Genomic DNA, 17,503 nt, shown 5'->3' with positions numbered 1-17,503 from the left:
GATCAAACTGCAGCCCACAGAACATCTGCAACTGCCATCTTTAATATGGAGCAGAACAGCTCACAGATCCCATCATGCAATGCTCAATGCCGATCCAAACAACTGCATGCTGATAGGTTCTGTAATTTATGCACCAGATCATCTACACAGGGCAGCTGCAGTCTGCAAGTTAGATGCAACCCACACACTCCTGCAATGTTACAATCATAATCTCAGGACAGGCACCCCGCTTCAGAGCCAAAACAGTTGTTGTGTAAGGAATAGCTTAAGCTGCTTACAGGCTTGACATCCAGAAGGATGGAAGACTTGGCAATGAGGCCAGGCTTTTTAGACTTCTTCTCCGCATACTGACGTAGTCGCTCCTCCCGAACTTTGGCAGCCTCCTGGTCTTCCTCTTCATCCCCACTGCCAAATAGGTCAATGTCGTCATCCTCATCTTCGTCGTCAGCCTCAGATGGTCCTACTTTCTTTGCAGGGGGAGCAGAAGGGAGTTCCACTTTCTTTGGGGGAGCAGCAGGTGATTCCACCTTCTTCATTGGGGTGACATGCTTCATGGAAGCAATGGGCAAAAGAGGGAGAAAATAAATCCAAGTGTAAAACAAAGCAGCAAACTCCACCCCCTGTCACAGTTATGACCTGACTTGCCAAAACTAGACTATGCCACCATCCAAAGGCAAGAGCTCAAAGTCATGCAGCCAGGAGCTTGGTGCTTCTATTCCAGGCACTCAATGTCCTGGGCCCAGCATATCTAAAAGAGCCTAAGTGCCAGGCACATGTCCGCAGGTTGCCTTCGCTAAGCAGCATAGCAACATGTACACTTAAAAATAACCCCCCAAACAAATTGCTCCAGCGCACAAACAATTCTTCCTGTGGGCAAGGGAGGGAAGAGAGGCGTGAACCACGTTACGTAGGTTAATCTCACTGCTCAGGGCCCTGCTGGAAGGCACTTTAAGGGTATGTCTATGCAGCCAAGAAAAACCTGTGGCTGGCCTGTGCAGCCGACTGGCTCGTGGGGCTCAGGCTGCAAGGCGTTTTACAGCAACGAAACAGCTCCACAAACCACAGTCATCTGGCACAGTCCAGCCGAGGGTTTAATACTGGTACACAGTGATGACGACTGTGAAGCTTGGTTGAGGTGGAGGAGTCAGAGGGTGGGATATTTCCCTTACTGATAAATGATGAACTAGCAATTGGCTGAGCCCTCAAGGGTTAACTCTCTCTCTACACAAGGCAGCAGGACTGGAGGGAGATATGCGCATTTCCCCTTTAAGTATGCGGCCTTGTTAATTCTGAGACTGCAGCTGCTGCAAGCTCCCTCCATCCTGAGGCCTGGTGTGTGTCCCCTGCTCTGTGGAAGATGGGGTAAGCGGGGTGCAGGAGCAGGGGAACACCCTGACATTAGCCCCCCTTTTCCTTCCCTCCCCCCCCACACAGCAAGCAGGGGTCTCGGGGAGCAGCTCCAAGGCAGAGGGCAGGAGCAGCACATGGCAGTGGGGGAGGGACAGCTCCAATTGGTAGCCTGCTGGGCAGCTGCTGCACAGGGAACTTAGGGGAGTGGGGAGCTGACAGGGGGGCTGCCGGTCCACCCTGGTTCCAAGCCCCCACCAGCTCGCTGCAACGGGCTGCTCTTCCTGCAAGCAGCAGACAAAGCAGGTGGCTGCCAAACAACGTCAAAAGGGAGCATTACCCAACTTTAAACGAGCATGTTCCCTACTTGATCAGCAACGAAACAACGTTAATCTGGACGACTTTACGTGAGGAGTTACTGTACGAGTATTTATAGAATACAATACACAGGGGCAAAAGTTAGTTCCATTAAAGGTCTCCAATGCATCCTCCAAATTGGGGCAAGATGCAATGGATACAGGATACTCAGCTCCCAGAGATATTACTTTTTCCTACTCGAGGCAAAGATTCTCACAAGGCTTGTGAGAACCAATAGGTCCCCCAAGTCTGTCCATCTGTATAGGTCTCTCCTTGCTATATACCTAATAGGTACCAAAACGCTTAGTTTACTTAGTGTGCGCCCATTTATACTCAAGTGTCAATTACTGGCTTAGCATCACAGATTTTGGTGGACCTCTGCAGATTTGTCCCAGCCGAGGATCTGGCCCATCACATATCCTCTTCACTGGACCTGAAGCAGGAGAATCCATGCTCTGCATCTGCACGTGGGCTGAGATGAGGAAGGAAGAGCCGCTCTAGAAGGCTCTGCTGGGGAGGCCTTGGCTAACACTCATGCAGAGATAGCTTTTCTCCTTAGTAGATGGCATGAAGTATTCTAAACGGACCTGGCACCTTGAGGAGTGGATTACCTGGGTTGGCGGCGTTGCTGAGGGATGGTGAGAGGTGGAGGATTTTTCTAGCATGTTCAGGCGAGTTTCCAGCTTGGAGATGGCCAGCTGAAGATCTGCAACAACTAGAAAAGGGAGAAAGAACTCTCATCTTACTGGTTCAACACATGGCAGAAGAGGCAGCAATTCTTCTTTGGTCAGGTCAGGATGAGTTTGCTTTCACTCTAGGCAGGCTACCAAGCAAACTGCATCTATCCCAACTCGAGAGAAATCCTCGCTCCAACGTTAACAAAACCACCAACAAAACACACACAATTCACAGGGCTTCACGACGTTACACTGAGTGGTCAGCAAGATGTGGCTGCCAAGTCCAATGTGTTTTCTTGCCAGAGATTTCTCACTTACCACTGTGGAGATTTTGGTTCTCCACCTCCAGGTTAGCTATTCTGGTGACGAGCTCATTTTGGTCACCACCAGGCCCAGCAGAAGAGGTCGTGCTTGCACTCTGCAACAAGGGAAACCAAGATGAAAAACTAGCCTGTTCACTCAGTTCTCAGACTAAGACAGACAGCATGCCTCTCTAAAGCAGGAAGGCGGAGACAACACTGGGAAAAAGAAGAGATTTTACAGGCTAGCTAGGAAAGAGCCCTTTTGATCGCAAGCCTTTTAAAGCAAATGTTAAACACAAAAATCAGAATGTAATTCATGTGCCACTGACAGACTTTCTAGTGGAGCTGGCATGTTCAGAAGAACACCACATTTCTACAGTCCCAAACTGTGGGCTACCTTAATATTTGCATCTCTAGCATCTCCCAAAGCTTCTCTAGTGCACCTCAAAAAATTTACAAACATTACTTACACTAACACCCCTGCTAAGGAGGTGAAGAGCTTCAAATTACAGACAAGGAAACTGAGGTACAGATGGCTGAAGTGACTTAGCTGAGGTCATTCAGTAAATCAGTGGCAAAGGTAGGAATAGAACATGAGAACATAGAACTAGCAAAAGACTAACAGCAAACAATTTTGTTCAGAAGCAGGAAGCCTGCCAAACAACCAGTGGGGCCACTGGACGATCGAGGGGCTAAAGGAGCACTAAAGGAAGACAAGGCCATTGTGGAGAAGCTAAATTAATTATTTGCATCGTCTTCATTGCAGAGGATGCAAGGGAGATTCCCATACCTGAGCCATTCTTTTTAAATCTGAAAACTTTCCCAGATTCAGGTGTCAACAGAGGAAGTTTTGGCACAAACTGATAAATTAAACAGTAACTGGTCACTAGGATCAGATGGGATTCATCCAAGGATTCTGAAGAATTCAAATATGAAACTGCAGAACTATTAACTGTGGTACGTAACCTATCGCCTAAATCTGCCTCTGTACCAGATGACTGGAGGACTGCTAATGTGATGCCGATTTTTAAAAAAGGCTCCAGAGGTAATCCTGACAATTGCAGGCCAGTAAGCCTAACTTCAGTACCAGGCAAACTGGTTGAAACTATAGTAAAGAACAGAATTATCAGAAACATACATGAACAGGATTTGTTGGGAAAGTAAACATGGCTTTTGTAAAGGGAAATCCTGCCTCAATCTACTAGAATTCTTTGAGAGGGTCAACAAATATGTGGACAAGGATGATCCCATAGATATAAAGCAACAAAGGGTCCTGTGGCACCTTTGAGACTAACAGAAGTATTGGAGCATAAGCTTTCGTGGATAAGAACCTCACTTCTTCAGATGCAAGTAATGGAAATCTCCAGAGGCAGGTATAAATCAGTATGGAGATAACGAGGTTAAGAAGTGAGGTTCTTACCCACGAAAGCTTATGCTCCCAATACTTCTGTTAGTCTCAAAGGTGCCACAGGACCCTCTGTTGCTTTTTACAGATTCAGACTAACACAGCTACCCCTCTGATACTTGACCCGTAGATATAGTGTACTTGGACTTTCACAAAGCCTTTGACAAGGTCCCTCACCAAAGGCTCTTAAGCAAACTAAGCATTCATAGCATAAAGAGACCATTCTCTCATGAATCACTAACTGGTTAAAAGATAGGAAACAAAGGGTAGGAATAAATGGTGAGTTATCAGAATGGAGAGAAGTAAATAGTGGTGTCCACCAAGGATCTGTACTGGGATCGGTGCTGTTCAACATTCATAATGATCTGGAAAAGGGGTAAACAGTTTGCCGATGACACAAAATTACTCAAGATAGTTAAGTCCAAAGCAGACTGCAAAGAGCTACAAAGGGATCTCACAAAACTGCGTGACTGAGCAACAAAATGGCAGATGAAATTCAATGTTGATAAATGCAAAGTAATGCACATTGGAAAACAAAATCCCAACTATATACACAAAATGATGAGGTCTAAATTTGCTGTTACCACTCAAGAAAGGGATCTTTGAGTCACTGCGGATAGTTCTCTGAAAACATCCGCTCAATGTGCAGGGGCTGTCAAAAAAGCAAACAGTATGTAGGTTCCAGTAAGAAAGGGACAGATAGGAAGACAGTAAATATCATAATGCCACTATATAAATCATGGTACATCCACACCTTGAATACTGTGTGCAGTTCTGGTCGCCACATCTCAAAAAAGATGCATTAGAAACAGAAAAGGCACAGAGAAGGGCAAGAAAAATAATTAAGGCTATGGAACAACTTCTAGCTGGGACTGTTCAGCTTGGAAAAGAGACAAGTGACGGGGGTATGACATAGGTCTATAAAATCATGAATGGTGTGGAGAAAGTGAATAAGGAAGTATTATTTCCTCCTTCATGTAGAACAAGAACCAGGGATCACCCAATGAATAGGCAGTAGGTTTAAAATAAACAAAAGGAAATACTTCTTCATACAATACACAATTAGCAAGTGGAATTCGTTGCCAAGGGATGCTGTGAAGGCCAAAACCGGGTTCAAAAAAGAACTAGATAAATTCATGGAGGATAGGTCCATCAATGGCTATTAGCCAAAATGGTCAGGGATGCAATCCCATGCTCTGGGGATCCCTAAGCCTCTTGACTGCCAGATGCTGGGACTGGACCACAGGAGATGGGTCACCCGATGAGTGCCCCGCCCTGTTCATTCCCTTTAAAGCATCTGTCATCGGCCACTGGCGGAAGACAGGATATTGGCCTAGATGGACCATTGGTCTGACCTAGTATGGCCATTCTTATATTTTCTGCAGTGAATTCGATAGTGTCCCGGGGTTCAGGTAACATGAGAACTGTGTGTTCTGCTCTGCATTAGCCCCCCAGGGTCTTGTGTCCAGGGCACCAGGGATGCTCCTGCAGATTGTTTTTTCCCCCCAAGTTACACAAACCAGTCTTGTGGCTGCCCTGCTATAGGTTGGCTCCTAAGCTTGGTGGGTGCCAGGAAAGGCTGGGACTGCTGCGAAGGGAGCAGGAAGAAAAGAGGAGCATCGTCTATCTTTCATACAATCCCTTCCAGCTAGAAGAGGAGCACACTTTGGAGAACACCAGATTCAGCCCTCAGCCAAAGATTACTGTTCTGACACAAGGCTTTGGGTTAACGGGCAGATCTTAGAAGAAACCCCCCGCTCCTGGACCCCTGGAGTGTGGCTTCCAGGTGGCACAAGATGCCAAAAACTCAAGTCTCATCCAAAGGGCAAACCACTTGTGATAGGCACGGGCGCTGACATATAGATGCAGATCTGCAATCCAGGGCCTTTAGCTCAGAGGTGGGAGAGCTACCTATTGAGTCCTTAAGAGGGGGGAGGGATAGCTCAGTGGTTTGAGCATTGGCCTGCTAAACCCAGGTTGTGAGTTCAATCCTTGAGGGGGCCACTTGGGGATCTGGGGCACAAATCAGTACTTGGTCCTGCTAGTGAAGGCAGGGGGCTGGACTCGATGACCTTTCAAAGTCCCTTCCAGTTCTATGAGATATGATATAATAGAATATATGGAGATATATTATTTACATTAAGACCTATATTTTAACTGTGAATACTGACAGTCTGCCTATGGACAGACTCCCGAGTGTCCAGCATAGAATTGGTGGCAAATGCATTGCAAGAATTCATCAAATCGCCTGGGGCCCATACACTTCAGCATGAAGTTTTTGTCCAAACGGGGGCTGTTTCTTCCTCCAGTTTATTCACAAAAGACAGACAACCACTTGTTAGCTGTCCCCCATCCCCAACAGGACTTACAGTCAGGCGACCTGACTTTCTCTTGGATTGGGCAGGTGGGGCTTCTTGGGGGCTATCCAGAATGGTCTTGCGCTGGAAAGGGTGAAAGGTTTGGGGATTCAGGACAAGTATAATATGAAAAAGAATAGAAGCACTTCACTCATGCTAGGGTGGGGCATTCACATATGCATGCAGGAAAACCATTCAGATACATCAGGACAGCGAGCCATATCTTCACAGAATCCACATCCAAACACACTGACCTGCTAAGAGTCAAGTGGATGGGGAGGAAAGCAGCACTATATTAAAGCTTCCTAGTCAGCCTTGGCTTGAATTGCTGGGATAAAATGCAGTTTATATGCCAGGTATTAATATCCCCAACTTCTAGTTACACATCCTAGTACTTCCCAGGAGGATACAATCGCTTGGTGACAGGACTAAGAATCAAGAGGTCTGGATTCTATCACCAGCCCTGACTGACTTGCAGTGTGATTTGGGCCAATTTCCCTATCTGCAAAATAATAAAAGACAGTGCACTATATAAGTGCTAAATATCATTATATTATGTGGCATTTTTTATTGTCAAAGCATTGTAAAAATCAACTAATTAACTCTTAGCACTCTGGTATGACAGATAAGTATCCCCATTTTACAGATGGGAAACCAAGACACAGAGGATACATCAACACAGCAATCAGAAGGCATGACTGAAGCATATGCGGGCATACACATGCTTGCTCATGAAGAACAGCAGTGAAAGCACGGCAGCAAGGACTAGCCGCCTGAGTACGTACCCCGGGTCCCAGGTGGGATTATACTCTGACAGCTAGCCTGTAGCACTGCAGCTACACTGCCATTTTTAGCAAGCTAGCTCAGATATGCTTATATGTACTGAAATCACACCTCCTGAATGCCATATAGACATACCCAGATAAATTAACTAACTTTCTTAAAGTCAGACTGAATCAGTGGCAGTCAGAATTAACTCAGGAGTTCCTAGCTCCTAGCCAGAAGCAAAATCCAGTAGACCACACTCATTTCTCTCCTACAGAGAATAAAGCAGTAGCGTCTACACTAAGCAAATAGCTCACATGACAAAAATCAGCAATGGCTTCCCCGCACCTTCCCAAATTGGTGTTGAAAACTAACTGCTAGCAAACACAGGACAACAAGAGTGAGCACAAGGTCATTTCCTTGTACAGACTCCACTTTACAAGGCCACTGCTATCCCAGCTCAGTAAACCACGAGGTTTGCAAGGCTAAAACACATTGAAACCGTCAGCAGTTAGAACTCTTTCTGCTCTATTTACACCAACAAGTCCGAGAACAAAATATAGCTGGTTTAATTAAATGAGTGAATAAGGAACAGGAGTCTCTTCCATATACTATTTAAACCCATTTTCTTCCCCTCCACCCATGTCACAGGCACAAGAAAAAGATTAGGCAAGGATGAGGATTTAACATCTTAGGCAGTCTCTAGACTGCCACTTTCAGCTCTAAAACTTTTGTTGTTCAGGGGTGTGAAAAAACACCACTCTGAGCGATAAAAGTTTTAGCACTGAAAAGCGCCAATATAGACGCTGCAGGGTTACAAAGATCAGGAGCAGAAAGACTGATTGAGAGGCCCTGAAAACGGGGACATTCCAGGTTTTCAGAGATGCATGGTCAAGTACATTTATTCCTATGTGCAGTCAAGTGTTTTCCCTCTTACTTTTGATTAAAAGATTGCATTAGATTTCCTCTTGGCAAAAACAAACTAATGGATTCTATTAAGGACGAGAATTCAAATGCAAAAAAAGTAGACATTCAAAGATTAAGGTTCCCACAGCATCACTGACTTGGTCACTTGACCATGTTATCTGTAATATTTACAAATGTGGATCTCTTTTGTATGGGAATCTTAGTTTTCAGTTCCTGATTTCAATGGGGTTTAATGTACATTGAATTAAGAGTGCTAAGAGCACAGCAGTCTGCCTAGTAAAATCCCACAAGGCAGAAATCTCAGCCTGCCTGGAGAAGACTCAAGTAGGCATGTCAAACATTAATGGGCGTTTTCCCTAGTTATGAGGCAAGGAATGTAGAACCTAGTCCTGCAGCTTTACCATAGGCCTCAACCATCTGACCCTTTCCAGCTTACAGATATTTGTAGTAGAATACACTTTTGTAATTAAGAGTTTAAAATGATAAACCTAGCACCAAGCTGAAGAAGACATCTGTGTGTTACAAAATGCAGGGGCAGTGCAGAACTTTCTTTCTAGCCTCAAGCAGCTGCAGAATCGAAATGCAATGGAAACGGAACGCAAATGCACACAGGGCAGAATACACAGAAACTTAGATCTTCCTTTCCAAAACAGCACTGTGGATCTCAACAAATGACCCACTCAGTATCACTCTGAGAAGTACATACATAATACAGGTATTTACCCTGCCTGTCTTCAATGCAACACAAAACTGCCTGCTTACGAATAGTTATCACTACACTAACCTGAGTACAGTAAGAGTGAAAAGTTGTGATAAAGGGGAATTAGATGGGGAAGGCCTAGACAGCAGTTACACTATATGCATTTTGCTTCCGGATATTATTTGGAGATAGCTAATAATTCATTAAAAATTGAGGGGGGATGAATTATGGGAATGGATTGGGAGGTGTCTAAAATTCTGTCTCTGGAAACACACTTCAAATCAGATAAAGGAGCGCCAATTAGCGGAGAAGAAAGGAAATTGGGATAGTTTAAAATCCAGAACTGTAGATTCACTTTATATGAGCCCAGCCCAACCCAGAGTGAAGAAATTTTGATCACACTAGTGTAGGGAGCTGACCCAACCCCCACAACTGTAAACAAAACATGTCCACTTTTTTTTTTTTTTTTTTTTGGTGTGGGGGTGGAGAAAGGATATCCACTTCCCCAGTGGATCACCATCTAATTCATTAACAGCATGTTAGGTCTTATAAGCAGGTTTATAAACAGATGTCATTGAACTTAATGTGCATGCTTTTTCCTATGGTTTCCAAGAAGGCAGTCCCAACTCATTTAGGGGTAAACCCTCATGCACATTAACACCCAGGTGGTCTTCCTAATTTACTACTATGTAAGAGCAGATGCTCTGGAAGGTATGATCATGTTTTTGGCCTGCAAGAACAGAGTCAGGCTTACACACACGTGAGAGCAGCCTATTCCAGCTATATAGGGTTGCCTACAACACTCAACACTATTAGCTAAATACGCCAAACATTTCTAAAATGCATCCTCATCCTACCTCAAAAGAGGTGTTAAGTAATCCCATTTTACAGATGGGGAATGCACGTACAGAGAGGTTAAGTGACTTGCCTAAGTCTGAGGGAGAGCAGGGAATAGAACCCAGAACTTTTAAGTCCTAGTCCAATGTCTTAACCACAAACAATGATTTTGTGGTTACAGTATGGACAGACTCTGGGTTCAATTCCCTGCTCTGGCAGGATTCCTGTGTCCCCTCGGGCAAGTTACTTCACCTTTGTGCCTCAGTTTCCCATCTGTAAAACTGAGAAAACTCCAAACTAAGCTGACTATTTAGACAAAGTTGTTCAGGGCTGGGATTGCATCATACTGTACGTCTGTAGACTGTTTAGCCCATAGTTGTCCTGATCTCATTCGGCCCTCTAGACACCACTGTAATACAAATAGTAAAGCCCCCTCCATTGTCTCTTTGGCAAGTAGGGTTTGCAAAACAGAGTGTATTTGAAAACACTAGCGGTCTCTGATCCCCCGGGCATGTGTGAATACTGGGAACATGTATACAATCTCCCACATTGGCACGGCAAGTGCACCAAAGCCTCCATTAGTCTCTGGACTTCCAATATACTTTATAGTCACATCACAAAATAAATCAAAAATCCTTTGATTTCCACACACCATGTTGATGATTCAATGCGTTCCAGCTGTAAGGCTACATAAGAAAGTGTTAGTATCAAACAGATGGGCTGAAATGAGGGATTATAAAAGCAGATTTGTCCATGCAAAGCAGAATGAAAGGTATGTGCAAATAAATGTTTCTGGCATCTTTTTTTTTTTTTAAATCTCTTTTTGGGAGATGCAAACCACTACCTCAGATTCCTTTCACTGCACGATATTTATACATTTCTACATACTGACTGTCAAACTGCAGTATTGCTATTTGCAATAGATGCATGAAATGCAACCAGGAAAGAACTAGAAAAATGAAATTCTTCCATCTTCCCATCTCTACCCAGAGCCAGAGAACAGTTCTCTCGATCTTCAAGTTATCAAGCTGAAGTTCCCATACTTGGACTCTCTTTCCCACCACCAAAATCCTGGATATTAAGCACAAAAACCAACAGGCCTCCAAAGTCATTCTACAAAGTTAGTGTAAACCAGTTTGTTTTGTGAGGTCTGAGAACAAAATCCACGTATCAGGCAATAAAGCAAAGTAACACACTTATGCTATTCTGTACAGATACTTTTGGTGCTTGTATTGTTACTGTCCATAATTTAGAATGATCCTTTAGAAACGGAAAGCTAGGGAATTTGACATTTCAGACCTGTCTCTCTTCCCACATGTCTAAGGGCAGAAGCCAACCGCGCTTACTGCCTAGCTGTGCACCAGCACAGATGATGGTAGCAATTATTTATTATGTTGCACTACCGATGCACATGGTGCTTTACAAGAAAAATTAAGATTGCAGTGTCTACCACAAAGAGCTAACAAGGCCAACATAAGGCAAGATCAACAAGAGATCATGAACAAGCAGGGACGGAGAGGTCATTAATACCACGCATGTGCTCGGGTAAGCAGTGCACATATCTCGAGGGGGACACAATGGTTGTGGGTTTGCTATGTTATTATGAAGCCACCTTAACAGCTACCTAGTTAAGGCTGCAATGAGTTTTCCCGCTTCAAGCAGTTTTAGCTGCAAATTCAAGCACGATAATTAATCGAGATCAATCTGGTGTCCTACAGGTATTTCACATTTAGAGTCTCCACTGCACAATTCTGAGATTTAAAATCCATCCCTTTGGGAATCCTCCCAGAGATTAACTACATTTGATAGCACTTTCTGCCTACTCACTTTTGTTGAAACAACGGGGAGTCCGGTGGCTCCTTGAAGACTGGCAGATTTATTTGGGCGTGGGCTTTCGTGGGTAGAAAACCCACTTCTTCAGATGCCTAGAGTGTAAGGTCCCTAGAATCTCTCACACTCAAAAACCTCAAACATGTTGAAATTTCAACACAGGACTGGAGACTACAGAAAGCCCCAGCATATGACAAAGTCAATATACAAACAAGTTATTTGGCTTCTTTGCCACAGAGACCACAACACTATCTTCATAGAAGACTTTTGTTCTGATGCTCCCTTGGCTTCACTAGCCCTCTTGCCCTGACTCCCCCACCTCTGAGGCTACAGTGCTTGGCTGCCCCAACCCTAGATGCCTCTATGCCCTCCCATCCAAGCCTCAATTAGATAAAATAGCCTTCTGTAACAGGACTCCCATTCCAGCACAAGTGAAGTTCATCAGGCTGAGGTTGCCCTCTGGGAAACCAGGGGACATTCACCAAACAGAGAACCTGCCTTCAGAACAGAGTTGCAAGCTCCATTTGTCAGGCAAATTTGGATTCAAGATTCCCCCTCCTCTCTCTGCCCACTCTCACCAGGCCCTCGTTCTCATTACGAGCTGGGGGCATGGAGGGAAAGAGAAAAAAAGGATTTACAATTAATGTTGAGCCTGATCTCCATTAGGAAGCAGCTTCAAAGTCCACTCCATTTTCTATTACTATCTGAAAAGCTTTCAAAGCTTATCTTTGATTGCTGGCTGAACTCTCCATAGTCCAGGATGTTTAGGCCTTATTCAAGTCTTCCATCTTAGATTTAAAGATTTATATTGAAAACCCAAGCAGATTACGGAAGATTATAAATTTGCAGGTTATTTCAATGCAGAGTTCCCAGCTTGCCCATGCCGTTAGCAATTGCAGCATCACAAGAAAAGCAATCAGCAGCAGCCTTTCAATCAATGGTCACACAATTTACTCCCAGCACTACCCTCCTGAGGAGGTTTTTAAAACGTCAGTTGTTTCCCCTCTTCACTTCCAAAACGTATAAATGCTTTCAGGAACAATTTAGAACGCAAATCTAATCCTTTTCTCTTGTGTTTTCTCCCCGTTTGCCTGCTGTCCTTGTATCAAATTCCAAGTGGCCAATTCTGTGCTGAGCACCTTTGCCCCTGCAAGTGATCTCAGTTATTCCAACACAGAACTATACAGCTGAACTTGACCACAAAAACAGCAGGCCCAAGGAGAAGACCAAGGGAAAAGAAGTTCCTTTCATTCCTGTTTACCTACCCAAGATATTTGGGTCACTAATCATCTTGTAACAGGCATATTTTGCATTCCAAGTCAATAGGTAGGTTCCTTCCTCAGGAGGAATTACTAGGCCATCAGTACATAGGGCCAGACACCTAATAGTTCTAATTTTGCACTTGTTAAGCATCTTCCATCTGAGGATCTCAATGTTTTACAAATATTGATTTGGCCTCACGACCTTCCAGTGAGTAGTTGACACTATCACCTCCATTTTACAGATGAGAAAACAGGAGGCATATCTTGGATTAGAACCTGGTCACTATCCCTCCTCCCCGCGATAAGTCAGCACAACACCTCTTAATATGGGATCGAAATTCCTTTCTGAACAATCACCGTGATTATACAGCCAGCTTTGTGACAAACATGATGTAGCAGCAGCAAAAAATGCTCCAGCAGGGGATAGTAGCAATCTATTATAGTAGTGTTCAGAGTTAAAACTAGTAGCCAAGCTGAGTACCCTAGAAACAGTAGATGGAAGATGCCATTTCTTTGCACATACCCTAACTGAAAGCCAACAGGAAAGAGAAGGTGGTAGTTCAGTGTACCCCAGTATACAAACATGCCCCTGCTGACAGATACGCGCTCAGCAGGGGTATTTTAACTATGGTTAAATTGGTTACCTGTTAGCTAAAGATCATTGGAACCAACTCAAACATTCCACTGGGAGAAGAAATGCATAGCTCTTTGAAGACCCCACTGAATTTTAGCCCCAGTGCAATTAGCCTGTAATTTTAAAGCCATTGTGCTAAGGTAAGGAGTTACACAGCATGCATTTCTGGTAATAGAGGGTGTTCCTGATAAAATGGAGCTAGTCTGGTGGTACACAGCACTGCACACCTTGTCAATCGTCTCTAACTTAAAATAAGAAGCCACACAATCTATGGAATCAGTCATAGTGGAAGAGATCTGTGAGATGCGCCATAGCTAAAAATGGACTGCAGGTAGCCAGCTGGTGAGAGAGCTTGGGTACTCACTCCGGCCAGCGATTTCTGGATATTCTCCCTGGCTCTGGCAATGTCGCGTAGGATCGTGCTGGCTCCGTTCTCCTGCAAACAGCGCAGAAAGAACCAAGATGTTTTGTAAAATGAGACATGAGAAATTGCTGTGAGCAGCTAAGATGGGGAAGATTGGATTTTTTTTTTAGCAATGATTTAGTAAGTTTTGGAGGCAGCTTTTCAAGAAGCATCAGCTGGAGGCATGGAGTGCAATGACTGCAGCTTAGTTTTGGTCACGTCATGCTACGCCTCCAGAACAGTGTCCAGTTGCAGAGTTTGAGACCTCAATATTTTGCTTCTCCCTACTCTGGTCCCGTGACAGGTTGGCATACCCATCACTCAGGCAGGTTATCAGGATCACTTTAGTTTGCCCTTGGAGCTCTGGTTAGGCAGCTAATTTCCTTAAAAGACTATGTGTGAATTTCATGCTGGTGAGAAGTGGCAGAGTCCGGCAGACTAAAATCTTCTATTCCAAGAGTGGGTGTAGTCCAGGCTGTGGCAGCCCTAGCTTTTCCACATTTATATGCCACATCCCCAAATGGGAGGGTCCACACTTCCTGGGGCGAGAGTTCAGTTTCCAGGGTCCAAGTACTCCTTGGCTCTCTGAGACTACCAACCAGGGCACCAATTATAGCTGTGGTTTCTGTGACAGACTCCGGTCCACTGGAAACTGGACTGAGCACCAAAATTCATTTCACACTGGGCACCAAATCAGCCCCAAATAATCCCACACTAGCATGGCACTTCCAAATTTGATGCAAATTAAAAAAAAGTTTACTGAAGACTCCTAAACCTTACTAGGAAGGGAGAGTTGTAATAAACAACTCTAAGTTTCAGTCAGTTGGGTTTCAGGCCACTTCCGGCAGGTAAAATTACCTTCTTCACTGAAAGTTGTGTGTCATGTGATATTCTAATTATTCCCCTTTCTACTGCACACAGCACAGTTGTGCTTTAGAATCTGCTTTAATGTTTTACTTACAACTTCCAATTTTTGTAGACCTACTGTAGGAACATCTGCCCTTCAAATAAACGTTGTACAGAGCTTTGTGCTACCACTATGGTAGCATAGCCAGCAGAAATTCAGCAGAACATGCCTAGAAGCTACTAAAGCATTGACCGTTGTTTAAAAGCTCGGCCCTGCCACTTGCAAAACAGCCATGTAAGATTTCAAGCCGCTTTCTATGGAATTAAATGCATACGCAGTTAACCATCCTTTACATTTTAGGATGGGAGCATCACTGCTCCCTACAATCTTACTCCAGTTGTGGGGGTGCAGATACCTCAGGAATGTAAGTGTGAGCCACCCTGAGTACTTTATGTTGGAACTGGCGTTTGCTTTCCCTGCTCTTCCCCCACCATAGCTCTGGTGCAGACAACTAATATATACCCCATTCCCTGCGGCCTCCTGTTAACATTACAGGGAAGCCAGAAAGGGAATGTGGGTCACAATCTCTCTGGAGTGTTAGCACCACTATACTCCCGTCATGCACTCGGTCTCCAGGATGTGCCTGGCAAAAAAACAACTTGGACACTCCTGAACACTGGCTCCCTGGAAAAATAGGAAATTGCTAGATATCGTAATAGCTCACGTAGGTCAGTCCTTAGCATAACTTCCCATCCTCCCATATTACCTCAACATTTGTTCTCAGATCTTGTGAATGGGATATAAAATTGCTCGCTGATAGGTCACAGACCCTATTTGTGGCCCTGCCACAGGTAGGGCGCAAGTAACCTGAAGGATTAAGAAAAGACCAATTCTTGTAAACTATAACCCAGGTTTTCTCCCATTTCTATTTCACCCCATTCACAAAGTTGAACCTCATCTTGTACATGGGCAAATCAGCTTCAGCGACACCTATATTTTGAACACTGTGGTTCTCACACTATAGCCTGTGGAACACTGGAGGGGTTTGAAGCAATTATTTGTGGGCCACAGGACAAAACATTTTGAAAACCAAACAGGGAATTTGGTGACAGGACCTGAGTCTCCAAGAGAGGATATCTTACTAATTCTCCTAGTCTGGAGACCAATTTGTAACAGACCTTAACAAATACATACAGGTGGGAAGGGTCATTCTTTCACCTGCTATCAGTACTGGGAGATCCTTAGACTCTAGCACGCTGCAAAAACAACTTCCTTACTACTTGAGGATATGCATTACCTGTTGGCATGAAGGACTGGCAACTGGCCCATTCATCTGTTCATAGTATCTCTTCTCAGCATCGTCATACTTGAATTTATCAAACCAGATCTTCTCATGCATAAGAAAATCAGCTGCCATTTTTCTGCAAATAGGAAGAGACAAGATGAGCACCTAGGAATATTTAAGGTTAGCTGCCTGTATCAGGTTCATCAGCAAGAGCACTTATTTCCCTCCTTCCTCCCCCACAGAACTGCATTGTAGCTTTCTGCCCTTTATCTTCCTTCCCCTCTGGTGAAAAGCTTTAAGTAAATGGGATCCTATTAAGAAAGCAGGGCATTCTAATCATCCATCCACCTGTCTGCCTGATCTGACCTGCATTTAGCAACACAGCATGAAGCGGGGGCTGTACATGTTGGACAGTCTGCATCTTCCCCTGTATAAATGCCAGCTCCACCAGGATATATAAATCAAAATGTCAGACACTTAAAAATCCACACAAGTCAATTAATACAATGGTTTAAAAAATGGACAGAATCGCACCTGTTTTGGCTCATGTACAGAGACTTTTTTTTTTTAATATGCCTAGCCAACCTTAGTAACTAATAGCACTAAACTCCTTTACATAGCTTTTAGCTCAACACAGAGTGGAGGACGCAGTGTTTTAGTCACATTACAACTATGTTAGGAAGCAGTGTTAAAACAGTAATGGGGAGCAAGTTGAGCACACCGTTCTATTGCATACTATCTTAAACAGATTTCAGCCCTGCCCACACCTGAATCAGAACTGTGCTGCTCCAACCAAGCTATCTTTACTTCTGGGGGAATTCTGCGCCACTGCGCAATGCAGAATTTTGCAGAAATTAACACTGTGCACGCAGAATTGCTATTCGACCACAGAAATGGGCTGCAGTGCTGCTGGTCACCACTAGGGGACACTGGATTCAGCAGAGCCCAGCTTGCACATAGAAGACACCACTGGGTGAGGGAGCTAGAGGGTTCCTGGCAACTGCAGTTCCCAGCATGCTCTGAAGGAAGGAGAGGGTGGCACGCAGGAAACTCCACGCAAGCCTGGGATCAAGCATCAGGCTGTTTCTCCCTTTGGATCCCTGGGTTTTGGTGGGGGAGGGGTGTCTGGGCAAGGGGGGGAGGGGTTATGGGTGTCTGCCCCCCCCGGCTGGGTTCTGAGTGTGTGCGGGGGAAAAGGGGCAGAGAAACAGGAACTGGGTTGTCATAGGGATTTCTTTAACTCTCTACTCTGGGGGGAATTTTTGTGAGTGTCCATATTGTTATACATATGCTTGCTGACAGGTATTTTGATATAAATTACCAAAATAATTGAAAGTGGCCTGATTACATACAGTGTTATTTTGACAAATAACATTTGTAGAATTTGAAAAAATTGTGCACATAATATTTTAATTTTTTGGGCACAGAATGCCCCCAGGAGTAGATGGGCAATGCATCACTGAGTGTGCTGCAGAACGAGATTACCCAGTCCTCCTGGATAAATCCATAATAGTACGTGGCACGACAAACAAACAAAACAAAAATTACTAGAAGAGTGTCTCCTTTCA

At 44.4% G+C, this 17,503-nt stretch overlaps 1 protein-coding gene across 4 annotated transcripts in view; it reads right to left on the bottom strand.

The window, feature by feature from the left end:
* Positions 1-17,503, bottom strand: part of EEF1D (eukaryotic translation elongation factor 1 delta) — a 35,495-nt gene that overhangs the window by 2,495 nt on the left and 15,497 nt on the right. For 2 of the 4 annotated variants that reach the window (XM_054017475.1, XM_054017474.1), the window contains 6 exons: positions 15,948-16,071; positions 13,765-13,836; positions 6,458-6,529; positions 2,700-2,799; positions 2,316-2,419; positions 279-548 (listed from right to left, as the gene is read on the bottom strand). In XM_054017475.1, the coding sequence (XP_053873450.1) occupies positions 279-548; positions 2,316-2,419; positions 2,700-2,799; positions 6,458-6,529; positions 13,765-13,836; positions 15,948-16,067 (738 nt within the window). In that variant the 5' untranslated portion in view covers positions 16,068-16,071. Of the gene's footprint in view, positions 1-278; positions 549-2,315; positions 2,420-2,699; positions 2,800-6,457; positions 6,530-13,764; positions 13,837-15,947; positions 16,072-17,503 lie in introns of those variants that run through there. The other 2 variants (XM_054017472.1, XM_054017473.1) reach the window with 2 other exon arrangements.

Source organism: Malaclemys terrapin, chromosome 2, assembly GCF_027887155.1.
Source record: "Malaclemys terrapin pileata isolate rMalTer1 chromosome 2, rMalTer1.hap1, whole genome shotgun sequence".
In the NCBI taxonomy this organism is placed as follows: domain Eukaryota; kingdom Metazoa; phylum Chordata; order Testudines; family Emydidae; genus Malaclemys; species Malaclemys terrapin.
Note: the sequence above shows the minus strand (reverse complement) of the source record. Positions and strands in the feature narration are given on the sequence as shown.